The sequence below is a fragment of the Astatotilapia calliptera genome, chromosome 23 (genome assembly GCF_900246225.1).
Source record: "Astatotilapia calliptera chromosome 23, fAstCal1.2, whole genome shotgun sequence".
Lineage (NCBI taxonomy): Eukaryota > Metazoa > Chordata > Actinopteri > Cichliformes > Cichlidae > Astatotilapia > Astatotilapia calliptera.
This window is the reverse complement of record NC_039323.1, coordinates 7480651-7507531: the sequence shown is the minus strand read 5'-3', so window position 1 is coordinate 7507531 and position 26881 is coordinate 7480651. Positions and strand designations below refer to the sequence as shown.

Genomic DNA, 26881 nt, shown 5'->3' with positions numbered 1-26881 from the left:
ATCTAGAAGAAATCACAACTTTTGAACTCATATGGAATATAGTTTATTAAAGCAAACAGGAGTACCAAAAATATCAAACAGAAACAAAAAAAACCACAGATGTAAAAGCTTTATTTGCACTCACTTTTAAAATAACCATTACATTTGTTCTGTTTGCTCACAGATTCTTGTTGAGGCCAGGCTCAGTTTTTTCTTTTTAGATTTTCAATTTTTTCTCATTTCAGCCTAACAAAAATAACAAAAAGTTGCAGTCTGGCAATGAAAGTTACAAATCAACTGTGACTAATATTGCTTACACAGGGTACCCTGATTTGCTTTATATGGTCTAATCTACAAAATCTATATGTTAGTGTGTATAAGGTAGCCCTTTAATCCATGAGGAAAGTGTTTATTGAGGTTACAGAACACAGGAGCCGAGGACCATTTTCCTACTGACTTCTGTACAATTTTGAGTTATTTTTTAAACCAGAAGAGTCGCCCCCTTCTGGCTGTTAGAAAGAATGGAGATTTTAGTTACTTTCACTCTGAATTCACTTTTCAGACTAAGAAACTACATCTATGTTTAACACAAAGTCTATGAATGAAGGTCACACAAAAAGGAGGGCAACAAAAACAAAACAAAATCCAGTATATGATGATATGTTGAGGGTGGGGGCATTACTGGACAGGGCAAAGGCTCCACTAATTTTGGACAACATCTAAAGGTTTTGGAGCAATATCGCCATCTAGAGGATGTCTGTTTCAGGTAAGACTTTGACAAACTACATTTTGCACATAATGCAACAGCAAGAGTTCAAATCTAAACTGGTCTGCTTCCAGTTTAGTCCTATCAGCCAGTGAAAATATCAAAGGCGGCTCTAATCTTTTGAGTTGCTGAAGGTGACCCTGGTATTAATCACACGTTTATTTTAGTTATTTTATTATATATTTTTATTTACCTCACAAAGATGTCCCTGAGAGAAGCGACATGTTCATTATTAAAAGTTTTCAACTTTTCATAAACATTTACTAAACTGTCAGAAAGGTGATTTGGGCTGTATGAGCACTGACTGTTGATTTGTGGAGATGAGGTCCAATGGAAGAGCGTATCCTTGAGATTGCCACATCTTATTAAATCATAGAATAGGGTACAAGGCGTAGCTGGCGAGGCCACAAGCGTTTTGGCCATTCCGGACGATTCGCATAAAGCCGCCTTCACCCCAGCCAGTTCCCCAACTATTGGAGAAAAAAAAAAGACATTTTTAGGTGAAGAAAAGTGGAGGTTTTGGTCAGATGCTATCTTTTTCTTTGAACAATATTGAACAAACCTGTTCTTGATGATCCAGTAGTCTTGGCCTTCTTGTGAGCCATAGCCGACCAGCAGCACTGCATGATTCAGATTATTGGGGTTGCAGTTGGGCTCGTCATATATTCCTGCAAAGGAAACATGAACCTACTTAACTGATTTTTGGAAATTTGTGGGAAGCAAAAACAAACTGATAACACAACAGTGACATAGAATAACCCTTAACTCAGAGAAGGAAAATTCTTAGTGACCAGTTGTTAGGGAACATTACTTGTGGTATTTCTTACTTTTTACATGGTGGCTTCTTATACATAAAATGCACAAATTTTTAAAAAATGAGGTCCTGTGAATGTAAGCTTTTTGCTTGGGGAAGTTTTTTTTATTCTGTGAAGAAGAGGATATCCTCGGTATGGCACAAAGCTTGGATTGTGAAAACTGATGAGCAACCCACATGCTCTTCACATTTTATGTTTGTGAGGTGTAGGCAACTCAGAATAAAGTTAACCTAAAGGGAATGTGGTTTTTAAGGGGGAGGCACTTAAATTGCACTTTTTAAAGGCAATTTATGAACCAGAGCACCAGTATAAGAGAAATGAAGCTCATCTTGAACCATCAATCATGCAGAGTTACTCAATTAGACTCCAAAAATAAAAAACATGAAGCTGAAAATTACCATAGTAATTCCTGTTTAGCATTTAGTTCAATCTCCAACAACTCCTAATGGGAATTTCTGGGTCTTTAGTTACTAAAAGCTTTGTTGTGTCCCCAAGATAGTTGCTAACTTTGTTTGTCTGCTCACTGTTGCTGAGTATCCGATGGGATTATCAAAGCTTTTTTGCTGAAAAAAATAGCTGCCATACAATGAGAACAAAAACAACTAACAACAACAAAGTTGCACTTTGTCACTCTTTTCATATGTGGCTTAATGTGGCTTTGTTAATCTAAAAATTCTCATTATAGCAGCTCTGAGTTTAAAAAGTCCTCTTCTTATCAAAATCGACTTAAGATAACATAACTGTTATTTTTAAGGCAGTTAACCTGAGCTGTAGAACAGGAAGCTTGCATGATCTGCATCAATAGCAACTGTTATTGGTCCAATAGTTGCCAGAGCATCAGCCATAGCTTGCTCATCTCCCCTGGGAATGAACCTGTAGTCCCTGATGTGAGCAACTGCAAGCCTGCTGTCGTAGAAACAGGGCTGAGTGTCCTGTTAAGAGAAATAAATGTTAACCACAGCATGTCCGCAGAATTATTTACTTTTTTATGATGTAGGATAAGACAGCAGAGTCCTACCACTGAGGTGTATGGGTAGGTGTTTGAAGACTCCAGCCCGTTGCTGACCACATAGTCATAAGCATTGGCCATCCAGGCACCACTGCACCCATAGGTACCAAAGGATTTAGAACAATCCACTAAGTTTTGTTCGCTCAAGGATATCAGCTGACCTGTCTTTTTGTACAGCTGTGCCTCTATAGCTCCCGTAGTGCTGAAGGCCCAGCATGACCCACAAAAGCCCTGCAAAGAACATTTAAAACAAAGATCTGATTGTGATTCAGTCTGAATATACCCACTCATGTGATGGAGGGACAGTCTTACCTGATCTTTAACCTCAGTCACAAAACCCATGTTTCTGTAGTCAACAGCATAGCCATCTAAATGCCTTGCATTGTTACGCAGTCTTCGAGCTGAGACTTCTTTCCCTCTCTTTACAAACTGAGCATTCATCTTGGCACCTTGCAAAACCCGGTATTCTTGTTGTGTCTGCAAATGTAAAACAATTTTTGTTCACAGTATCACAGTATTCACAGTTTGTTACAGCAATTAATCAGACAATTCTTTTTTTTTAAGGTCTTTGTGGAAAATAGTAGGTACATTTAGGAGCTGGTTAACTCTGGTTAAGTTCTTTGTTGAAACAAAACACTTCTACTCTACTACTAAATTCTACTAGAACAAAACAATACTCCTTACTAGATCTCCATATCTATTCATAGCCATACTGAATGACTTCATCCCCATGAGAAACCTTCGGTTGTTGTCTTCAATCAACTGCTTATTCTCCTCCCAGATGGCTCTCCTTTCCATGTCATCCTGATGGTTAACACAGGAAAAGCACACGCAAGAAAAACTCGAATAAATTAGAGAACATGTGGACTTTTCGTTAGAGAACATTTGCACTTATTGTTGTTGTGAGGATTTTAGATGTGGAGGCTGTCTCACTGATTCATCATAGCTTATGCCATATCTGCTTTTCCAGATCTCCCACTCAGTCGGGGCCTCCTCATCTGAGTCTGCCAGCACGTGCTGCAGGCCACTTAGCAGGACGGACAGCAGAGCAGCTTTCAGCAGAAAGCTGGCCTGCTGGACTAGAAGGACCAGAGCATTGCACAGTTGCATTGTGTATATGTATAATTCATCATATTTCATCATATCATGTTGAAAGGATGGCCTCATGAGCCCTCTGACTGCAACTGTATTATCAATCAAAAGAAAAATGGAAATCTAGTCAATATAAAAAGTGTTCTCTGAGCTTATGTTAGCTTAGGTTAGTTTCTTTAAAAATCAACAGTGAAAATAGACTTAAGGGATTTTATAGAACAAACCAACATATAAAAGAGACATATAACATTATATAAGATTAGTTGTTCTTTTGATATTAAACAAAAAGCTCTGGTCAGCTTACCTTCATGCATGTGAGTCTGTTTTGGTCCCATATTCTGAGAGCAACTCTGAACAGTGACACCGAAACAGACCTGCCTTATAAAGCTTGTCAGTAAGTACATGTTACTACTATACTTTAAGTTAATCCCTAAATCAACACTCATGACAGCAGCTGAGAAGGACATTAGTCAACAAAAATAAGATGCTTATCATGCTCCTCCTTGGCCATAGTGCTGTAATCATTTAGAGACAGCTAAAGCAGCAGTTGTGTAAATCCCTCAAATACTGGTTTATAATTGAGCACAACAACCGTCACATAACTGTGCAAAACAAACTGTGAAAGGGGAACTTTATCTAAATAAAAGTGCCAGTGAACTGATGTAAGAAAGCTGAGGGTAACATTTCTGCATTCAAGAGTGCATACAATAAACAGTAGTTAAAACTTAACCAAAAGCACAGAGCTTGCAGGCATACAGATCCGTTGTGTAAGCAGGATTTCACTGCCATATTCGGCTTCATTTTAAGTCATTCATACTCGGTATAATAGTTTATTTTAGCAAAGTTCTGCTACACAAATTTGTATTCTGTTTAGACATTTTGGATCTTTGTTCTGAGAAGATGAGGGATTTATCCTTTCTTTCTTAGAAATGTGAACTAAGGATAACCACAGCAGACTTTTGCTCTCTGAAATAATTTAGGACTAAAACACAAACAGAAAGTTTCAGAGAAAAATCCCCAAGATCAATACAAGGGCTTAACAGAGAGGGATTTCTTTTTCAGTTGCTCCAAATCTTTGCTCACTTGTTCAAAGTTTTAACGTTTTAAACACGAACCACATTATTAATTATTTATTTATTATTATTATTATTATTAATAATAATAATAATTATAGTTTATTTCATTTATTTAGACTTTAAGATTAGATCCTTGGTTTAATTTTTAACAATGATCTCCTTATATGTATGTCAATAGTGGAGTAAAAGGCGAAGTTTTTTTTTTTTTTCAGAAATGTAGATTACAGTGAAGTATAGTAAAACACAAATGCTTTAAAATTAGTCTTAAGTGCAGTATTGAGTAAATGTAGGTTGCTTAATAGCCATGGCTTCACGCCATAAATCTATATTTATATACAGTTCATCAGTGTGAGCAGCAGCGCCCTCTGCTGGCCCACGGTGTTGCTCCCTCGCAGGACACACTGCAGAGGATGAGCTCAGCTGATTTTGTGCCTCCCCGTTATTATGTCCGCGATCGGGCGCCGCCAACACCCAAAGTCAGTGCGGCAAAACAGGCGAGTGGCGCTCAACATCTCGTCTAATGAATGAGTGCGCAGGAAGAAGTATGAGTCACGAATGAGGTCTGCAGGATGTCTTTCAAGGTAAACCAGCTTTCTCCGTCCATCATTCTGTGCACGCAGCCTGAGAGGGCCGCAATAAGGTAATTGATCGCACCCGCTTCCTCTTGAAGTGCAGACTTGTTTATTTGGGGGTTATTGAACGATCTGCTATGTTTCACTATGAGCCCGGTGAGGTAGCACTTGCTCTGACATTTGAATGGCTGCTTACTGGCCTGGGCGATCATAGAGTCCAACTCGGTGTGTGTGCATCCGGATTTGCTGATGTAATAGCATGTCAAACGGCCCATGGTACTAGCGTGCACGTGAATGTGCGTGCACAAGTATGTCCACATACCTTTTATTACCGGTACTGAGAGGAAACAAATCATTTTACGCACATTTTGGACATGTCCCCCTCTTCTGAGGACAAAAAGCAAGTCCGCATTATTCATGAGTAACTTGTTAAATTTTATGGTAAAGACTTAAAGTTAGCACAAACTTTAAACCCTAACTTTGGTTGAGATGTGATGTGATGTGATGTCATAAATATGATTATTAATCTCTTGGCACACTTTATTGATGACTCACCTGTCATTCATATTCAGGTGCATCACAACACTGAACAGTAACACCTGGATGCACTCTGCTGTCCTTACTGTCTGCTCTCAGCATTCCTAATGCTCTAATGGTAACTTTCAGGTCAGTTTTTGTGTTGTTGTGTGTATTTATCCTCCAGAAGGAAACACCCCTGGCTAATGCTGTGTTTTGGGCAGCGAGGAAGGGGAACTTGGCTCTGCTTCAACTGCTACTCAACAGCGGGCGAGTGGACGCAGACTGCAGAGACAGTGTATGGACACTGCATGCTGTGGCTGCTCAGATGCACACTTTAACCATATTCCACCTGTGGTAGGGACACAGAAAGCTTCAAGCCTTACCTGTGGGGTTCATGTAGTGCATGTGTGTACCATCACAATTCCTCATCCATTAATTGTTTTCTCTCTCTCTCTCTTTGTCCTATAAACAGTTGAAAGTTTTGCATGTTAAGCCAGAAATATGCAGAATTCTGTGGTTTCATCCCTGCCATCACTACACTGTTTACCAGGTCATTGCAACAAAACAAATATGCTCATTAATGTTTCTTTCCAGTATGGAACAACAGCGCTGATGGTGGCATCATACAGCGGCCATTATGACTGTGTTAAAGAGCTTATCATGCAAGGGGCTGATATCAACTACCAAAGAGAGGTATGCTGGGGAAATGAAACCCAATGAATTAACTAAATACTCTTACAGACTCCAAAACATAAAGTGTTGGTAAAGGTGTTTTTACATTGTCAGAATTAGGCAAATACAATATTAGTGAATGAACTTGACAGATGTTGACTGTCCAGGCTTTAAATTTAGATGTGTTGACAGATGGATTTATCTTATTTCAATGGAAGCATACTCATGCTAGCTTTACCCCCTTTGTCCAGCCTTTGTGCTGAGCTAAGGAAACTCACTGTCTGCTACCGCCGGTGAATTTAGAAGGTCACTACAACCTGCTGGCACATAGCTCCTGAAAACCCACTAATTGTTGTTTTTACACTTTCCAGTTTTCCAGACATGGATTAGAAATTCTTCCAGACCAAAAGAAAAATATTGAAGTTTTAAATTGAATAAAGTTTTTAGTCTAGGACTAGACTTCCGCCATGTCTGGAACACTGTGCCTTTAACTGTTAATTACAGAGCAAAGGTGTGCATATGTGGATTGTTCTGCTGGAAGACCCAGGCTAGCTTTACTCCCTTTGTCCAGCAGTTGTGCTACGCTAAGCCAGTACTGCATCATCTGGTAAATAATGTCTTAAGATCTTGTATTATGTAAATTCATGTGCTTTAAATTTGTTTATACACCCTCTGGCCACTTGATTAGTTACACCTTGGTAGTTCTGGGTTGGACCCCCTTTTGCCTTGGAAAATGTTCCTAAGAGATTTTGCTCTCTATTGGCATGACAGCGTTCAAGTCGCTCCAGATATGACATCCGTGATACAAATATCCAGTTCTACCCGAAGGTGCTTTATTGGATTGGGATCCTGTGACTCAACTAGAGGTTGTTTGAGTAAAAAGGCAGAAATTGATCCATGCTGTTGTTGTTCGTACTAAATTCTAACTCTACATTCTGAAAGTTACAGCAGACTGTTGTCCTATTTTGGTGAGCCTATGTGAATTGTTGCCTCAATTACCTGTTCATAGCTGATAGGCCACAGCAGCGGGTGCTAGTTCTATCTGCTTAAAAGTTAAGGTTTTGTGTTCAGAGATGCACAACATGTTTATGCAACCTTTGCATACCCTGAACGCCTTAGTTGTAACAAGTGATTATTTGAGCTACAGTTGCCTTGGTTTCAGCCCAAAGCAATCTGGCCATTTAATCTGACCTCTGACATCAAGAAAGCAATTCTTGTTGATGTCAGAGGTCTTGCTGCTTGCTCTTTTTTTTGGGACCATTCTCTGTAAACCCTAGAGATGACTGTGCCAGAAAATCTCAGGAAATCTGCAGGTTTTTTTTTAAATACTTGCACAAAGTAACTTAAATTGACTTTCTTGATTTGAACTTCAACAGGTCTACGTGCCTAAAAAGATTGAGTTGCTGCCATGTAATTGGCTGATTCAATATTTTTGTCAATAAGCAGTTGAACAACAAAGAGGCCAGGGAGTGTAGTCTATCAATTTAGTATCTTTTGGATGTGTTTATACGCGGATTTCTCTCACCTACAGGCAGTAGGTCACCAAGGTAGTTTTCTTCCTTTTTCCAACCGTTCTTATGCTAACCGGCTGGTGTTTCACTGGGAAGCGACAGCAAGTTGCTGCTATAGGTTTGGTGCATATAGTCCTCATTAACTCTCTGCCCTACACTTTGGTTATATTTCAACCTTTGTGCTAAGTTCTTTTTCTGTTTTTTTCCCCGCCAAATAAAACTTTCTATAATGTTAGTTTTATGCTTGAGTAGAATCTTATTTGTAAGAAAACAGGGCCATATGTGCAGCAAAATTCCCCCAATTGGACACTTATTTATTCTATTCCTCATGTCAGATATTCATGAAAGGTTATATTGTGTACACCATTAGGGTAAAGTTGAGGTAAACAGCGGTGTCTTTTTTTTTTAACTTTCCAGACAGGTTCTACCGCTTTGTTCTTCTCCTCCCAGCAAGGACACCATGAAGTTGTAAAGCTCCTCTTTGAATTCGGTGCCTCCACTGAATTCCAGACAAAGGTATGCAACAGGGTGCAATGATGTGTATCATGGCCTTTAGAATACTGGGTGTGAAGGAGAATGCTGCAGTGCTATCATCAGACTTCAGAATGTGGAGATAAAGAGACAGCGATGCACAAACAGTGCTGCTGTGACTTTAAAGATATTTTTGTTGTTGCCGAACACTTTAGTCATTCTTGTGCATCCATGTGTGTTTATGTGGCAGGATGGTGGCACAGCTCTCACTGTCGCATCTCAGTACGGTCACTCCAAAGTGGTGGACATCCTGCTGAAAAATGGAGCCAATGTTCACGACCAGCTGAACGTGAGGCTCTTTGCATTTACGTCTGCAGCCTCTCGCTCTCAGTACGCCGTCACTGTCCTGTCTGTTAAGTCTATTTGTCTGTCAGAAACACAATGGTTAGCTGCACACATTGTCCCAGCAACTGGAATCTAGCCTCTCAGGTTTCTGCAGACTGCTGAGTCAGACATGAATCATACTGGGCAGGATAACTGTGTGTTTCCTTGGTGCCATGGAAAAACAACCTGCTTACACAAAAATGTGCTTATAAATAGTACTGATGGAATCTTGTTTTAGTGATGTAGTCTATGCCTAATTGGAAGATTTTCCAAGCAGATTTCGAAAATCTAGTGTGAGGTAATTCTTGTTTTGCAGGATGGTGCCACCCCTCTTTTCCTTGCTGCCCAAGAGGGTCATGTGACTGTGATTCGTCAGTTGCTGTCATCCGGTGCCAAGGTCAACCAAGCAAGGGAGGTAATGTCCTCGCCAAACTCTGCCTCTTTAAAACAGAGCTCTAAACATGTTGTCACCTACTCCTGCTAATTGTCCCTCAATACCTACAACCCCCCTCTTCGTCAATTCCCTCCTCCAGGATGGCACTGCCCCCCTGTGGATGTCAGCCCAAATGGGTCACAGTGAGGTGGTGAAGGTGCTGCTCTTACGTGGTGCTGATCGGGATGCTGACAGACAAGTACATTGATCTTTTAGGATTAATAAAGTACATCAAAGTGTACATAAAGGGATTTTTACTATTGATTCCTGCCATTCTGCAGTGTGGAAAGTGTGACATTACATAAGACTAGGAGGCTGCGATCTGTCTTTATAGAAACATTTCACCATAAAAGGTTTTTGATTTGTAATTATATGGACATATAGATTGAATTTGCAACTGTATGCAGATACTTACACTTATATTTAACATTTCAAAGTTGGATGAGAGATTATCTGTTGGTGGGAAACGTGATATAGTCAAAGGCTTTTAAGGATGTGAGTAACTGAAAATGGACTCGTGATTTTTGTGATAATTTTAACAATTGTATGCTTTTTTTGTGTCTTTCAAGGATGGATCAACAGCGCTGTTCAAAGCAGCGCTGAAAGGCCACAATGGCGTCATTGAGGAACTCCTCAAATTTTCTCCATCACTTGGCCTTCTTAAGGTAAAACATGCTGCTGTAGATGTCTGTTTTGGGAAATAGCTATGGTTAAGGCACAACTTGTCAAGCTCTCAAGCTTTTCTTCAACACCAAAAAAATTGTCTGGCACAAACACAGTGTGTTCTTTTACAAACTTAAACATATAGAACAAATTGTTTTATCAGCAATGTTTAGTGGGCTTGTAGATAGATTTTGCATGTTTTGTAGGATGGATGTTACCCGCTTAGAGAAAGTCAAGATAGTGATTTCCTCTTTGTAAAGATTTGAAGATTTGACATCAGTAGAAGCACAGAGAGTAACTTAAAAATATTTGCAAACTATTGATCCAAAGAAACAACATCCCTGGGCAGGTAAAGCTGTGTTTTCATTCCCAGGGATTGCAGATGGAAAATGGCTAATAGCTAAATCTAATACAATATACAACAGTGATATAATTTTTTTTATACATGGACACTAATAATAAAAAGGTTTAAAAAAAAAAACAACAACACTGATATCTTTATGTAGCAATGAGTAACTTGTATGTACAGCACATGACAGTACTGTTGGAATGTAATCAGTAAAAAGGAAATCAAATAAAAATAATAATAACAATAAAAATCACTGTCTAGGAAAAAATGAATAAGCCTATAGTGTCAAACCAAAATAACGGTGCTAAATTTTATACCTAGATAAAAAATTATTTTTACATTTCCAACTGCTCATAAACAGAACAAAAGAGGATCTAAAAAAAGCTGAACTATCAAATAAATACTATTAAAAACATATTACTAGTAGTGTCAGACAATCCCAAAAATACCACCCACATCACGAGTAGCTCAGTGCTCAAATAGCAAGGAACACTGGTTCAGAGGCTCTATATCCAGCTCCACTAACAATCAGATGAATTTCCTCCGTGGGCAGCCGGGCAGTCAGAGTGGGTCATGGCTGACAGGCCTGAAACATGGTTACAGAGACAGCTCTCTTCCATCATCGTTATATTCATCATCATTTATTTGTATAGCACTTTACGAACACACCAGGCAGACCAAAGTGCTGAACAACACAGATCAAAACAACAACCAAATTAAAAATACCATAAAATCATTACATACAATAAAATAAATAAGAAGGTGTCAGTTTCCTACAGAGTTAAAAGCCAGGGAATAAAAATAGGTTTTCAATTTGGACTTAAAGACCTGCACTGATGACGCTAAAAGACAAAAAGACACAAAAAGAAAGTCAGTGGACCTGCCATCCCCATTTCTGTTTTTTGTGTTAAACTACATTATCTGGCTGCTGGCTCTTTCTTTTTATTTAGTGTCCCAATATTAGAGCTGTTAATCAATCTTGTAATCTAATGCTGAACAAGAAAAGGAAGATGCATGCTTGTGAAATACCAGATACTATTAAAGGAAAAGTAATAATATTAAAGAAGGGTAGTTCATATTTGTGTCTTGTCTACAGAATGGCTATACTGCCCTTCATGCTGCTGTTATGAGTGGAAATCTTCAATCTGTTCTGCTGCTACTTGGAGCAAATGCTGACCCAACGCTACTCAATAAGGTGGGATAGCAGACAAACAGCAGACAACCTAAGTATATAATCTCATTAGATATTATAATCAAAGTGTTTCCCATGTATCTTTTGCAGAATAGTGAACTCCCTGCAGATCTGACAAAGAATGATCGCATCCTTAAGGTTTTACGTCCAAAAATCCTGAATGGACACAGCTGATAATGGCACAGGTTCCTGCCTTCACGCCTGTCTGTGTAAGGAGGGGGAAAGAAAACAAGTGTCCAATCCACCCAATTACAACATGTACTGTACACGGTGCTTGCTTTTGGTTGAAATTAAGCTGTCGTATGCCGAACAAACCTGGACAAAGTATAGCGCAACACAAAAAACATTTGTCTTCCATGTGCATCATCCCCTACTGGTCTCCTGTTTATTTGTGTTTATCCCAAGTGTTGTCAGATTTCTATATATTTTGCACTCTTTATTTGCCTTTTTAATAAATGTAATAAAGTGTAATTTTATTTATTAATGCAGGAGTATCTGTGTGGATGTGTAATATTTTTTTGAATTACATTTTATTTGCGGTTGGAAAATGAGCAGTCATGATAAAATAAGGATCAGATATTACGTACACATTTTAATAATACAATGGTATGCTAGTTATGTGACGAATACCCACTAGAGGTCACTATTATCCCTATTAACAGACACCTGTAGCTCACCTGTGCTGTGATTTTAATTACATTAATTCCGTTTTTTCCCTCAAAAACGTTAAAGCGGTTATGAACGTACACGTTTATATGGTAAGTTCTATTAATTAAAATAACTTTCAAATGTACGGATGAAACACGAGAAATTACAGCCGCTGTTAAGCTACTTTATGTCACGTGACCATCGCGGAAGTGACTGGAGCTCTTGTTGATGCGGAAGAGAGACACTTGGGATGTTTGGCTTCTAAAGTTGTTCGACAGTAAACCATATGTGATAGATAATAGAGAAAAAGAAGAAGTGAGCGAGTTTACGGTTTTATTTAAAGTCAAATACTAAACTTTGACCGACAGAAAACCATCTAATGGCGGGCGGTAATTTACAGGTAAGTGGCAGACATTTACTAACAATGATTACATAAGACTGCCCAAATCAAAGAGATGTTAACTCGGCTTTTAATAAACTCAGCCTTTTATTAAATAAGCAACTAGGGATTTTATATTGTATGAATGTCTAATTTAGAGACTAACAATAAGCCAACTTGAATGTATTTAGCCATAAATTCAATTATAAGTAATGGAAAAAAACGGCACTACTGCGTAAGGAGTGTAAATCACTACTAATGCTTCATAGATGAAGAAACTCTAACAATATTTAGTTGGGGCTTTATTGTCCCATAGTGAAACATATTTTCTAGCTGTTTTCCCTTTTCCAGTGATGAAAAGTAGGAAAGTAAAGAACTAAATTACTTTATTTACATAAAAGTTAGCTTTTTGCTACTTTGTTTCTGTCTCAGGGAATTTAAATGGGCAGAGTTGTACTTTTTACAATTAGAAAACAATGTATAACTTAAACTGTACAGGTAATTGTTGCTATGGATAGCAAAAACAACAAAAACAAAACTTGGCTCATTGTTTAAGCTGTCCATGAACTGTTAGCAAGTCACTGAAGTAGCTTTAATATCCCCCAAATTACCCAGTATTTCACAAACAGAACAAATATGATGTACAAGGAGGCCTGAATGTGTATAACATTTATGTAATCATTTTCTTGTTTTCTTGTTTTTTGGCCCTGAGGTGTTTCTAGTAAGACCCCACCCATTGGATGGAACAGCCTAGACTGAATTATCAATATAGAATAATTATGTCTAATTTTAAAATGCTGCATATGTAATCACAGGACACCACAATTTAGAATTTTAATTTATGGTGTTAGTAATACTTTTGAATACTATCTTTTTAAAGTGTATTTTATAAGTTTAAAATGGTAAATGGCCTGTATTTGTATAGCGCTTTACTAGTCCCTAAGGACCCCAAAGCGCTTTACACATTCAGTCATTCACCCATTCACACACACATTCACACACTGGTGATGGCAAGCTACATTGTAGCCACAGCCACCCTGGGGCACACTGACAGAGGCGAGGCTGCCGGACACTGGCGCCACCAGGCCCTCTGACCACCACTAGTAGGCAACAGGTGAAGTGTCTTGCCCAAGGACACAACGACTGAGGCTGTTGGAGCCGGGGCTCGAACCAGCAACCTTCCGATTACAAGACAAACTGCCAACTCTTCTCCACGATCGCCCCACCATGCTAAACAACTTACCTGCATATATGACCAAACAAGAAGCACAAACAAGAACCAAAAAAATTCATATAAGTTCTATAAATGTGTAATAAATCCTTCTGTTTCATCTTGTTTGTTTTCAGAAAGCCATAGATTTGGCCAGCAAGGCCGCAGAGGAAGACAAGGCCAAAAACTATGAAGAGGCCCTCAGATGTTATCAGCACGCAGTGCAATACTTCCTTCATGTTGTGAAGTGTGAGAAACTTGTACCACTGTTAGATTTGTACATCCTTTTTGCTGTTTTAAACTCCACTTCGGTTCCGCATGAATGATCTAAGTCAGTTTTTGCGTTGCAGATGAGGCCCAAGGCGATCGGGCGAAGCAGAGCATCAGGGCAAAGTGTGCTGACTACCTGGACAGAGCTGAGCAACTGAAGCAATATCTGAAGAAGAAAGAGAACGCTCCTCCAGCCAAACCCGTCAAAGAGTCTGGTGACAAAGGGTAGGAGCAATCAATAAATCTGAGTCCATTTCACAATGTTTGTTGCTTTGTTTACAGTTTAGACTTTGTTCTGCAGGCTGGGTAATTTCCTGAAAGGAAAGCTAAATGTAATTTGGTCTGAATAATGGACAAAGTTGAGAGTTATTGTTAGTTGCCTTGAAATTCCATGTGCAATTTTTTTAACGGACTGAGACAGAGATCAGTTTAAATGTGTACAAATATATATCCATTTATTTATTAAATTTAAAGTTAGATCTGTGACAGATATTTTAAAATGTTTTTGCGTCATTGTAAATTCAGTGGACTTTCTTTGAGTCTTAAACTTTACTCTCACAATCGTTCGCTCAGAAGCACATTGCTCAATCTGCATCCACTTTGCGGATTTAATCAATAAAAACAAGCAAAGTTATTGGAACAGTTGTTCAACAGTAAATACTTATGTATAACACTTAACGCGTAAATAAACCATTTTAATGAATCACTTTCCAGTCAGCAGATGCATTTAATGAACATTTAATGCAGCTGAAGCAGGAACATCTGTAAACCAGCCTGTATTTATCTATAAATGGATGAGTAAGTCCCATTTAATGAGGTGTCAACAGCGTTTTTATACTGCATGAAAAATGTTTCATTCAGTTCATTAAACCTTTCCATTCAGCTGAAGGCAGCAGAACATGTATGTTAATGAATTTGAAGCCTCTGAATTTTTATTTATTATTTATCTGTTGAAGTGTTGCTCTGATAATTTGCATGACGACCCACTTACCTTTACAGTTGTTAAATCACCTGCAGATGTCAGCCGGTTGCTATAACTTAATCACACTCACTTGTATACACATCAGCCAGGTTGTTCTACCAGTTATGCTTTATTATTGAAATGCATTACATATAAACACTTTTACATAACATTTTAACCACTGAAATACAGAGTTATTACTTGATGTGCTCGGTTCCATCTGGTTTATAACACGACTTACCAAAGAAATGTCTTTTCATCATCTGCAGCATTGCTGTGTGATTAGCTCAGTCTTATAAAAAAAATAGGTCTAAGGATGGGATTTTCTTAATTTCCAATTGCTCTGATCTCTATTTAACTTCAGCAGCTTTAATTTAGTGGGTTTAACAAAAATACTGCATAATACTTTGAGGAATTAAAGCATTTTGTAATACAACTCAAAAGTAGTTGAATTAAATAATTGAAACTAAAATGTTCATTTCTATACTTGGTTGAAAACCCTTTTCTGGCAAATACAGCCTGAAGTCTTGAACTCGTGGACATCACCAGATGCTGGGTTTCCTCCTTTTTAATACTCTGCCCAGACTTTACTGCACTGATTTCAGTTGCTGTTTGTGAGCCTTTCTGTTCAAAGTTTAGTCTACAACAAGTGAAATGCATGTTTGTTTTGGTTAAGATCAGGTCACTGACTTGGCCATTCAAGATTATTACACATCTTTGCTTTAGTAAACGCCTGGGTTTGGCTGTAAGTCAGTGTCCAAATATATATGGACCTAACTAGGGCTGTTCGATATAACGATATATATTGGATGATGATATAAAAACGTCTATCGTTTCGTGGTGTCGCAAAATAAACTGTTTACAGCAATATTTTTTCATCGTTTTGATGATCACTGTAGTGGCCATATTAATTTCTTAAAGTTCTCTCTTTTTCTTACATTTAATATAACCACAGCGCCTGTTTTTATGCGTTGTCGTTAGCAGCAACGACGGTAACACCATCGCGTGTCCACTTGTTTATGTTTCACATAAACCTTTCACAATAAAGCTCAAGATCCTGTTGAGACTTTTCAAAGTAAACTGAATCGCATGAAAGAGCAGATTATTTATGGATGAGAAGTAAAAAAGAGCCGCCAGGCGCTAAAAAATAAACCTTAGACTCAAACGTTAGAACAGGCTTTTCCCTGCAGCACGCTGTGTAATAAATACTCACAAAGAAAACGGCGGCCGTTACAACTTATGTCTAAAAATGTATCGTTTCATGCATCTGTTAAAACACTCAATTCCAGCTACATGACGCGCAGCTGGAAACACTTCCCGCAAGATGAGCTGCCCGAGATTCACAGAATTTACAGAAAATATTACATTTGTGTGATTTATATCGTTATCGGGACGAATTCTATCGTCCCGATAACGGTATAAAGATTTTGGTCATATCGCACAGCCCTAGACCTAACTGTATTATTCTTTAAATCTTTGTCATAATTTCCCCAGAAGTGTCTAACTCTGTGACTGTTGCTGTAAAATTGTTATGAAAGTGTAAGTGACATAGTGTCACTATCTAAACATGTTTTTCCTGTTGAATTTTGGTTTACTGTATGGCTCTGCCTTTGTTGGTAAAGTGTGCCACCTGGTGTTCTGATTTAGAAGTCACACATAAGAGAACCATTAGTCAGTAGTTTGTAAAGAAAGGATGATTCCCGAATTTAGGTGGATCTGTACAGCTTTTTATTTTTACAATTAATTTGTAATATTCTTTACTAAGTTTGTTTTTATTCTTACTCCCATGGGTTCTACAGTTGTTCTACAGAAGTGTTCTGTCTTCTTCTTGCCCTATGCTTATAACCCCCTGACCTCCACCTCTCCCCACCACCACCTTTTAGGAATGAAAGTGATGAAGGTGAAGACCAAGAAAAAAAGAAGTTCCAAAATCAACTGTCAGGTGCATATCACTGACATACAATTTCTTGAAAAGCCAAATGTGTTGGTATTTCTGAACCTCATTTATTTTATAGGTGCCATTGTTATGGAAAAGCCAAACATAAAGTGGGACGATGTAGCTGGACTCGAAGGAGCCAAAGAAGCCCTTAAAGAAGCTGTTATCCTGCCAATCAAATTCCCACATCTGTTTACAGGCAGGGATTTTTTTATTTTTTATTTTTTTTGTGAAAAAGTTTTGTGAAAGTGAAGTTTTTCGTTTCCTTGTTTTTTTAAAGACTGAAACTTCTTTTGTAGGCAAGAGAACACCGTGGCGGGGGATCCTTTTGTTTGGGCCTCCAGGAACAGGAAAGTCCTACTTGGCCAAAGCCGTGGCCACAGAAGCTAACAATTCCACCTTCTTCTCAATCTCATCCTCCGATCTTGTGTCTAAGTGGCTAGGAGAAAGTGAAAAGTGAGGCCCAAGTTCTTTACCTAGGGGCAAAATTAAGACTATGACAAAGTTACTGTTAAGAAAAATGAATCTATTTTTTCCACTTCTGTCTGTCTTTAGGTTGGTGAAGAACTTGTTCTCTTTAGCCAGAGAACACAAACCATCGATCATTTTCATTGATGAGATCGACTCCCTCTGTGGCTCCAGGAGCGAGAATGAGAGTGAAGCAGCTCGCAGAATCAAGACAGAGTTCCTCGTTCAGATGCAGGGTGAGAAAGAAGATACTTACAGATTTGAACCAACAGCTGGAAAGACGATACGAAGTGTCATGAACTATGGCTCATAGTTCAGTTATTCATGACAACTGATTGTTTTAAGCATTTATTTGTCTAAAAATCATCTGTAAGCGCCCGCAGCCCAGTGTCACCTATTTTTTCTTTATTTTGTTGCAACAAAATCACAAAAACCTGAAAATATTTAGTGCTCAGTTGACTAATTGTGCAACTCTTTTCTCCTGTCAGGTGTTGGTAATGATAATGACGGAATCCTTGTCCTGGGTGCAACTAATATACCATGGTCGCTGGACTCAGCTATCAGGAGAAGGTCAGATCCACTTGTTTCTATACAAATGATCCCTACCTTTTTATCTATGAAAAGCGCTATATAAATACATTTTACTTACTTTTACTTACCTAATCACCTCTTATATTACCTAGTACTGTTCATCAGTGTTTTTGGGCTAACAACCAGGATTTAAGAGGTTTAATGCTCGTTTATGTCTCAGGTTTGAAAAGCGAATCTACATTCCTCTGCCGGAGGAACATGCCCGCTCCTCCATGTTCAAACTGCATCTGGGCTCCACCCCCAATAACCTGACAGAGGCGGATTTCGTGACTCTGGGCAAAAAGACAGATGGCTACTCCGGAGCTGACATCAGTATAATTGTCAGGGACGCCCTGATGCAGCCAGTCAGGAAGGTTCAGACAGCCACACACTTCAAAAGGGTAAAACCACAGTAACCGTTGCTTGACATGCTCTTTTTGTCATATTTCTAAATGCAAGAAAACCTGGTTCAGGGATCCAGTGGAAGTATATTATTCCAAAATCAAACTAACTGTCATACTTGAAATTCATACACCTGACAAGGTGCTTATCTCATCTTTACATACAACTGTACTCAAAGAATTTAAAAACGCACCACTACATTTCTTTGCAAATGCACTGGTGTAGTTTGTGTTATATGCAAATCAGCACTCATATATTGCTTGTCATTACCTTTTAACTTAATCAGTGATAAAAACAACCTGGAAAAAAGACCAAAAAAAATGTCCAAATTTGATATATCACTATATATTGTGTGTAATATAACTACAGGTTACAAAAAAAGGCAATCCATAATTAGTGTACCCCCCGTCTGCACTGACTTTGGCTGTAATATGCCTCCTCATGGTCAGGTGTCATCCTGTGGGATGGCAGCTTACTCTTCAGTCACTGTTGCGCTGAGTTGCTGCTGAGTCCACGTAGGAGGATTACACTGTTTTACTCTGTTACTAAAATGACTCCACTGGTTTTCTGTGGAGTTGAACTTGTCTGGTGGTTCACCCTGCCTCCAGCATTCCAGTGGGAAGATCCCAGTCAGATTGTACCAGTCGTGGCATTCTTACAGATGTAATTTTCTCCAAAGCCGTAGTGCCTTTTTATAGGCTTGGGTGTATTTGACAGAGGAGTGGTCATTTGGGATTAGCTGGTTAAAGGCATTGTGACTTCTTCCCCAAATTTGTGTTTTGAGACACATAGCTGCTCACAATAAACAGTCAGGCATGTACTTTAATTGTATACATATCAAGTTTATGCCTATAACTTGTGTTGTTATGTCTGCAACTTTTCTTGAAGCTCATCCTTTGGGCAGGAGTCTTTCTTGTAACTCCAAAATAAACTTCTATCCACTTCCACTTATCCTTATAGCTGTTGGAGACTATCCCAGCTCATAATAAATTTATCAATCTAAAATATAAATTCAACCAGAGGGAGGCAGCACTGTGTGGTGTTTCTTTTTATAATTTTTTATTCCTGTCCTTATGCCCATACTAATTCAGGTTCGAGGGTCAACATGGAACAATCCTGGCGTTGTGGTCGATGACCTGCTGACTCCGTGCTCACCTGGAGAGCCCAACTCCATTGAAATGACATGGATGGAGGTCCCTGGAGAGAAACTTCTAGAGCCAGTTGTATCCATGGTAAGAAAAGGGCTCTTTCATCAGTTGATATTCGGAAAACCACACCCACTGGATAGAAAATAATCCAGCCCAGCAAAATGTAACCAAGAGCTGAAAGGTTAACAAAGTCATTTTTGGTGGCTAAAAATGTTTGATTTTTCTAAAATGCATCTCGAATGAGTGACTAAACATTTCTCTCACTGAAACCAGATGAACAGAGTCTGCTTTCTGGAAGAAAAAAAACATAGTCTGTTTTGTACATTTTTGTAATGTTATAGAGAGGAGTCTAAGCAGTTAGCATGGATACTGTTACCCATCATTTTCAATGCTTTACATTGAAATGAAATTAACATTTGCATATTTGACTTGCCAGTGACACAGTGTTTGCTGGTTGGATCCTGCTGATTGTCAGGATTCTGCTTGCATCATACATTATTATTGCTCAGAGAAAAAAATCTTCAGTTACAGGTTATTGTGTTCTTTGCCCTCTTGTTAGTTGTTGGTCACATAACAGCAGCTTACTGGCATTTAACAGTGTTTTGCTTGTGGATGAAATTGACCAGAAGGCACCATCAAAGTCAGTGAACAATTATGAAATGTTTTTTTTTTTCCTTCATTGTGGTTAACAATGAATTGCAATCTGTCTCTGTCAGTTCTCTCTCTGTGTTATTGACAAACCCAGTGACTGTAATCTATTCTGACCTACCTAATGTTCTCTATACAGGCTGACATGCTGAGGTCACAAAGCAACACCAAGCCTACGGTGAACGAGCAGGACTTGGAGAAGCTGAAGAAGTTTACTGAAGATTTTGGTCAAGAAGGCTAATAATATCTTTGTACTCAAAAATAGGACTGTACTTAACAACTATCTTTACTCTCAGTTATGCTTCAGATCATTTGATTCGCCTTTTCAACTGCTGTGTCAAAAATGGTGGAAAATGTCACAGGTTTAATGGACCAGAGGTTGCAGCAAATCAGTCTTACAGCTGACAAAAAAAACATTTATCCTTTTGTCACAATCATAGATCTTTTTTTTTTTTTTTTTAAATCAACCAACCAGTTGAGGAATCGCCTCTTTCAGCCACATTAACCTATCGATCCACCGAGGCTTGTGTTTACGTTATTTTTTTAAGGGTTTTTCTTATTATATTTCAAACTGAAGCGTTTTTTTTTTTTCTGAAACTGCATCACTGTTAGAAAAGTATGTGCAAAGGCTACAGTGGGTAGATCCTGGCATCTTTCCATCACTACATACTTTATGTAGTCTAAGGAAGATTTTAATACTTTGATTAACAGAACTGGTGTTGTGGTTGACATTTAACAGGAATTTATGCAATGAAGTCTGTGAACACTGGCAATCTTTTTTTCACTACATACAAATCATTAATGGCATCCAAAAGGATCTTCTGGGATTTAAACTGATGTAGAGAAAATGAAAGAATTTCTTAATTCTGATATGCCGTTGCACATTTTCTTTCAGCCTTCTCCTGTTAGATTACTGACACTTTACTGTGTTCTAGTTATGTTCTGACTTATTTATAAATGATTATGCTCTAGCTGTGTTGCCTTTGGGTTTTAAATGTATTTAAGAATTTCCTTTGGGTTTACAGGGGTTACATTAATAAAAAAAAAAGGTCAACTTGTACTTTTCTTGTATTCTACTGGATATGTTCTGTGAACAGAAGTCTCAGGGCTAAATAAAGGAATTAAAACATTAACTTTGTAAATATGTTTATTTGTTAAAATACATCTCTTAGTTAACTATCATATTTCTATATTTCTAATGCAGTGTAAATCACAATTTAATTTCCTTATATGATAAGTGAATATTAATTTCACAGCAACAAACAAATTAAGACTTGTAGAAAAAATTACATCAATAAGCTGCTTGCAAAACATTTCTTATACATCTCTTAATTCAGTGTCAGTAGTGATGAAAAAATCTGTTTGAAATGTAGACCAAAATGTTTTCTATTGAGCAGAAGTTTGGATTTTAAAAGCGGTCATAATTTATATGCTGAGAAAAAAAGGGTCCTAGCCAAGTGAAATGTCTCAAGAGATTTACCTGCTAAGGGTTTTTTAAGTCCATGGAGATTTAAAAAAACACTTTAAATGAAAGGTATGACTGAAAAGCTGCCAATGAAAAAAACATAAACCAAGAACTTATAAATCTCAAGGAGTGATGTCCCATTTCACTTCATGTAAATGCCAGGGTTACAATATAACAGACTATATAATCAAACCAATGTTCATCAAACGGGTCCCTCAGAAAACTATGCTCATCTGAAGCTAGCTCCACCACTAATTACCTCAGGAGTCAAAGATACGATGCAAATTCACAATCAAAACAACAAAACATTAAAATAGAAAAACATACAGTAAACGGAAATAAACACAAAAAAAACATCTGTGCACCGTGAAGTGGAAGCAAATTGACAGGAGAGAACCTGAAATGTGCATGAAAGGAGTAGTGTCTTTTCTGTCATTTTGACAACTTTGAAAATTAAGTAATGCTTATATTACATTATGTTTTTTGGTTAAGAATATTCATATTCAGATAACACAAAGATGTTGGTAAACAGCAACATAGACTGTATTTGAAAGTGCTGAGTATACATGGTGAGTAATTCACTGCACATCACAATTATGCGTCAGATAGATGTAGCCCATCAGACACGTTTCATTCTAACTCACGTGATGATACAGAGAGGAGGCCATATAAATACAGGGGGAGGGAGTCACTGGCTGCTAGAAGTACATTAGTTCTGACGCTAGAATACAGAGAAGAGAGAGCCGAGTGCTAAACCGGTTGCCGCTCCAGCGAGCATGCCCAAAGCCACATCTCCTCCGTCGTCACGCTGTCGCTCCCGAATGATGACATGGTTCACTCCAGGAGCAACGTACCCACCTACAAAACACAAGTTTTATAATGGTAAGTTCATACAATTTAAACTCTGTTAAACTATTCTACTTTTTCACTTTATCCTCTGGTCACAAATAAGAACATCTAGATGGGTTTTTGTGACCCATTTGTTTAAGAATGAATTTAAAGTCCATGATACATTTTTATCTAAGTACCTGAAAAACTAATAAAGATTTTAGACTAAGCTGCATGTTTTTCTATTTGTTAATGAGCAAATGTTCTTATAGTAACTAAGATGGTATGTAATACTCTTGTTAAGCATCAGGATGACAGCACTGGTAATTACTGCGTCAGAAATCCCATTCTATGCACCATTTCCTCAGTATGGGAATCTCAGAAGTATGTTGACAACCACTAAGTTCAGTCACGTTCTGAAATGAGCCAGTTACGGATAAACAAATATTAGGCCTTTCAAAGTGGAAAGATTTTACTTTTATACTGAAGACTTCTTTTATAAGGATCAAATCCAGCCACTTTACTGCATTATGGATATGCATATTGTGAAGATGTCCGCTTGTCGACAATCAAATTTAGGTCAGAGTTTAGTTAGTCCGCAATTTTGTTGTACATCTACAGTGACAATAATGGGCTATTCTATTCTATTCTAGCTACCAGGATTCCTATAAACTAGTGGTGGGCAATGTCCAGCTGTTTACCTTGGTATTGATAAGGATAAGCAACTGTGTAGGGCTGCCCATCAGCAGAGTATACGACCTGTGTGGCCTGTGGGGGCGGTGCAGTGTAGTCTCCATATGGGCCTGGGGCATAAACCTGGCAAAAAAAATTACATTTAACAAAGTGACACAAAGGATGTTACTGTATTAATAAACCCTTTGTATTAGATGGCTTATAGAAGAAAGACTGGATTTGTTGGTTTTTGTTTTGTTTTACATTAATCACTGAGTTGATTTTCACTTGAGATAGTCATGCTAAACCACAGACAAATGTTGTAAGTAGCACTATTTTCATAAAAGACTTTAGACCTGAAAAAGTAATTTTATTCAGTTATGAACATGAAAAGAGATGTATTAATACTGTTTTTCACCGTTTGGGGAGGATATTCCGAGTAGGGGGGAGGAGCAGATGCAATCACCTCCTGTGCAAAGCCGATCTGAGGAGCAGTGACCACCTAAAAGTATCAAATAACAAAAATCAGCAACTGAAGCTTGCCAACACCAAAAAAACTCAAGCACATAACATTAAGATAAGTGAAAACAATAAAAAAAAAATCCAGTTTTCCTCCCAGGAGGACAGTTCTTCTGCTGTGCTCAAGTCACTCTTAGTTCAGCTTTATTCAGAGCTTATTCAGGTAATGTGACAGAAAATGACAGACTGTCAGTTACAACAACACTAACTTTAAATAACGTATAAAAATCTCACCATATTAACTCTGGCATCTTGAAGTGCCATTGTCCATGCCCTGCAACAAAAGCAGACATTATGTCATCTTGAGTTAAAAATGTCTGTTCTAATTACCTGTACTCAAATACATCTAACTAATTTTATGACTTGGTGTGTATGTGCAGTCTTACAGAGCATCATCTGCACTGTCTGCACACAGGCTGATGACCCGTCCATCTCTGCACACTATCTGGAACAAGGCATCACGCGTCTTTCCCTCCGGTGGGTTCAGCTCTAAAAATGCAAGTGGGGTGGTGAAACATTTAAAATTAGTGCAAAGAGGTGGGTAATAATAGCATAGGGATCAGCCGCATGAGATCAACATTAAGCGTAAGACATGTACCCTGACATCCAGCGGAGTTGCGGATGTTAATGCAGTTGACCCTCATGTGGATGTCGTCCTCCATGTCGCGCCGTTGTTGATCGTTGTAGAACACAAGTCGTCCGTCAGCCCATAAGTCAAACCAGTTTCTTTTCCATCGACGCAGTATGGTACCTGACATAGTAAAGGTAGTTTGTTTATTTTTAATGTGACATCATCTTAACCATCTGAGTATCTGACATATTTATGGCTATATTGCTTTCTTATAGATGGGTGACAAATGAAAAGAAAAAAAGACCCCTCTTTACTGGAGTAATGAAATATCATTCTTCCAACAAATATTCTGCGATTAGGTTGAGATCCAAAGTCTCCTGTGTTATCATTTTCATATCTCATCACTACTATCAGGCTAAAAATGTTTCATTGTAGGATACAGGTCATCTAAACCACACAATTGCCCCCACTTACAGCATAAACACTAATAGATCCATTACTGTGGAGGTCAAGCATTCATGTTTTTCCTTTAATGTGTCTGGATACTCACTTTGTCGATGAAGCCAGCCACTCTTTACCATAGCCATCTTGGAAGTAACACCTACAGAATAAAATGTAAACACATTAGAGCGCATCTGTTATTACTGAGACACTAGGAGCATATGACTGGGTGTGGCATGTCCAACACAAACCTCGTGACTGTTAGCACTATTAGCAAGTTCACAAATCTATTTTCAGAAACATAAGCTTATATAAGATAAGATAGGATAGGTTACAATAACAGCTCAAGGTAATATGGCCACATGGCCAGAAATATTAACACCATGTTTAGTTACTCTGTAGTCCCCCCATGCTTAGTTAGACAATGTTTAGGACATGACATTGGTGGAAGCCAGATAACTGACAGTTCTCCTGCTTTAACCAATGTTTAGGCTATTTACTTAGATGTCATCCTGGTTTTAAGTCAGACTAGGCCAGTTGTGAGTAGGTCGTCCTCATGTTTAATAACTGCTATGCCACCCATAGCAACCCTGTTATAATGTGGATTTTATATGATATAAGTTATTTGATATGTAGGTTATCGCTAACCGTTAGCGGCTTTTTAATATAAACACGTCGCCATTACAAAGCTGACCTATCGGTTAACCGTGTTTATAATACGCTAAAACACCACAACTTGTCGTTTTACCCGTACTTGTAAACGCATTGGATAAATTAGTTACCTACTTGATTTCTTGTATGCTTTTTGGGGGGAGAGTGATATCAAGCTTTTCGTGGAGAAACAGCAAACACGGAAGTGAGATGCAAAAAAAATAAAAAGAAGAAGACTCCTTCCACGGAGAGGAAAAACCCTGACCGCTAAACTTAGCTGACACTGTTACTGTCCACAACGGAGGCCTTAAGCCACGCCCACAGAGCATCTTCACGAATGTTCAGTCTTTCCGCGAGAGGGAGGTTTTTGTTTTGGATGACGTAACCTATCAGCTGACAGTGGTGGAAAGTGCTAGCAAACGGAGCGAGGGCGCGCTTGTTGAAGTTCGTTTCTAACGTTTGGTAATCACATGGCCGACGGCGAGGCTTGTGTTAATATTCCTCATGTTTATTAAACATGATTCCATTAGGAGTGTGTGTGTGTAACGAATTTGCCTGTTGGTTTCTTCATGTCTTGTCTAATGTTTTCATGTGTGTGCGCATGCACGGGTTTGTTGGTATGGGTATATATGTATGTGTATATGTATGTATATGTATGTATGTATGTATGTATGTATGTATATATATATATGTGTATATTGTTAAGGTTCAAAATATTGGGGATGGAGACAAGAGAAAAAACCACAATAACAACACTGGTCCGGCCGGGTTGAGTCAAACGATGATTTAATGATCACACACGTGGGAGATGGACACTGATGCAGACAGCCTCAAAATCTCAAAATGGTGGAGCATTGCTCAAACTTTTATAGCCTCTGGTGCCTCCACCTTATCATAAAAAGCCTAAACATTCACATGCTCTCTCACACAGCGCCTAAGCTACGACCTTGGCTCCCTGTTTATCTGCTCCTGCTGAAATGGGGCAGAAAACTCCAGCACACTCTGTTCTCTTCTACTCAGACAAATTAGACAATAACCTTCTGCGAACAGTATTTCTTATAACTCAGCAGTATAATGCATCATAAAACAATATCATTCATTCACAACAAGTCAGCAATTTAATGTAATGCAAATCAGTTTAACTAATGCAATAGTTATCAGCTTCTTCTAATTCAGGAGAATAATGCAAACTAAAACTACATAATAATTCACAATCTTTAATTAGGGGTATAACATGGCATAAAATAATATCATAATTTTACAATATGTATATATGTATATATATATATATATTTATTTATAAGTGACTTATGTATGTATGTATGTATATATATGTATATATTGTACTATTCTTAGTTAGCGTATTGTCTGTCTTGTCTTAATGTTGGTTTAAAATGGAGCACTGTAACAAAAAATAATTTCCCCCAGGGATCAATAAAGTATTCTGATTCTGATTCTGATTCTGATATATATATATATATATGTGTGTGTGTATGTATGTATATATATATATATATATATATATATATATATATATATATATATATATATATATATATATATATATATATATATATATATATATTAAATA

General features: G+C 38.0%; 4 protein-coding genes across 7 annotated transcripts; 2 read left to right on the top strand and 2 right to left on the bottom strand.

Annotated features, from left to right (window-relative positions):
* Positions 1-94: 94 nt before the first annotated feature.
* On the bottom strand, positions 95-4000 carry cts12 (cathepsin 12). The gene is made up of 8 exons (XM_026158767.1): positions 3966-4000; positions 3503-3648; positions 3254-3373; positions 2882-3046; positions 2579-2800; positions 2324-2492; positions 1308-1413; positions 95-1215 (listed from the first exon to the last, which is right to left on the bottom strand). The coding sequence occupies exons 1-8, from the start codon at positions 3994-3996 to the stop codon at positions 1116-1118; spliced, it is 1059 nt and encodes a 352-aa protein (XP_026014552.1). The 5' UTR covers positions 3997-4000; the 3' UTR covers positions 95-1115.
* Positions 4001-5080: 1080 nt separating this feature from the next.
* On the top strand, positions 5081-11930 carry ankrd29 (ankyrin repeat domain 29). 2 transcript variants are annotated; one of them, XM_026158852.1, is made up of 10 exons: positions 5081-5318; positions 6013-6123; positions 6423-6521; positions 8429-8527; positions 8733-8831; positions 9183-9281; positions 9400-9498; positions 9869-9964; positions 11408-11506; positions 11594-11930. In XM_026158852.1, exons 1-10 carry the CDS (start codon positions 5307-5309, stop codon positions 11675-11677), a joined length of 897 nt encoding a protein of 298 aa, XP_026014637.1. In that variant the 5' UTR covers positions 5081-5306; the 3' UTR covers positions 11678-11930. The 2 variants fall into 2 exon arrangements, with proteins under 2 accessions (XP_026014637.1, XP_026014638.1); XM_026158853.1 differs by lacking the exon at positions 6013-6123 and adding an exon at positions 5882-5975.
* Positions 11931-12028: 98 nt separating this feature from the next.
* LOC113016205 (vacuolar protein sorting-associated protein 4B-like) lies at positions 12029-21276 on the top strand. Its single transcript, XM_026158851.1, has 11 exons — positions 12029-12551; positions 13878-13989; positions 14091-14235; positions 16855-16913; positions 16987-17106; positions 17207-17363; positions 17463-17611; positions 17864-17945; positions 18127-18346; positions 19439-19579; positions 20283-21276. The coding sequence occupies exons 1-11, from the start codon at positions 12531-12533 to the stop codon at positions 20382-20384; spliced, it is 1308 nt and encodes a 435-aa protein (XP_026014636.1). The 5' UTR covers positions 12029-12530; the 3' UTR covers positions 20385-21276.
* On the bottom strand, positions 21273-25631 carry plekhb2 (pleckstrin homology domain containing, family B (evectins) member 2). Of its 3 annotated transcripts, none has more exons than XM_026158855.1 (8): positions 25422-25631; positions 24749-24799; positions 24226-24378; positions 24014-24116; positions 23862-23901; positions 23527-23610; positions 23138-23252; positions 21273-22466 (listed from the first exon to the last, which is right to left on the bottom strand). In XM_026158855.1, exons 2-8 carry the CDS (start codon positions 24783-24785, stop codon positions 22330-22332), a joined length of 669 nt encoding a protein of 222 aa, XP_026014640.1. In that variant the 5' UTR covers positions 24786-24799; positions 25422-25631; the 3' UTR covers positions 21273-22329. The 3 variants fall into 3 exon arrangements, with proteins under 3 accessions (XP_026014640.1, XP_026014639.1, XP_026014642.1); XM_026158854.1 differs by having other exon boundaries at positions 25426-25630; XM_026158857.1 differs by lacking the exon at positions 25422-25631 and adding an exon at positions 25140-25285.
* Positions 25632-26881: the final 1250 nt, after the last annotated feature.

Excerpts from the sequence above, each read along its gene's own strand:
- ankrd29 (XM_026158852.1), top strand. Across the intron at positions 8,528-8,732 it reads CCACTGAATTCCAGACAAAG|GATGGTGGCACAGCTCTCAC; the intron begins GTATGCAACAGG and ends TTTATGTGGCAG. Across the intron at positions 9,282-9,399 it reads AGGTCAACCAAGCAAGGGAG|GATGGCACTGCCCCCCTGTG; the intron begins GTAATGTCCTCG and ends TCCCTCCTCCAG.
- LOC113016205 (XM_026158851.1), top strand. The coding sequence starts at position 12,531 with ATGGCGGGCGGTAATTTACAG. Across the intron at positions 14,236-16,854 it reads AAAGAGTCTGGTGACAAAGG|GAATGAAAGTGATGAAGGTG; the intron begins GTAGGAGCAATC and ends ACCACCTTTTAG. Across the intron at positions 17,107-17,206 it reads ATTCCCACATCTGTTTACAG|GCAAGAGAACACCGTGGCGG; the intron begins GCAGGGATTTTT and ends CTTCTTTTGTAG.
- plekhb2 (XM_026158855.1), bottom strand. The coding sequence starts at position 24,785 with ATGGCTATGGTAAAGAGTGGCTGGCTTCATCGACAAA. Across the intron at positions 23,611-23,861 it reads AAGATGCCAGAGTTAATATG|GTGGTCACTGCTCCTCAGAT; the intron begins GTGAGATTTTTA and ends TGATACTTTTAG. Across the intron at positions 23,253-23,526 it reads CGGAATATCCTCCCCAAACG|GTTTATGCCCCAGGCCCATA; the intron begins GTGAAAAACAGT and ends TTTTTTTGCCAG.
- cts12 (XM_026158767.1), bottom strand. The coding sequence starts at position 3,996 with ATGGGACCAAAACAGACTCACATGCATGAAG. Across the intron at positions 3,649-3,965 it reads ACAGACTCACATGCATGAAG|TCCAGCAGGCCAGCTTTCTG; the intron begins GTAAGCTGACCA and ends TGGTCCTTCTAG. Across the intron at positions 1,414-2,323 it reads CTTCCTGTTCTACAGCTCAG|GAATATATGACGAGCCCAAC; the intron begins GTTAACTGCCTT and ends TTTCCTTTGCAG.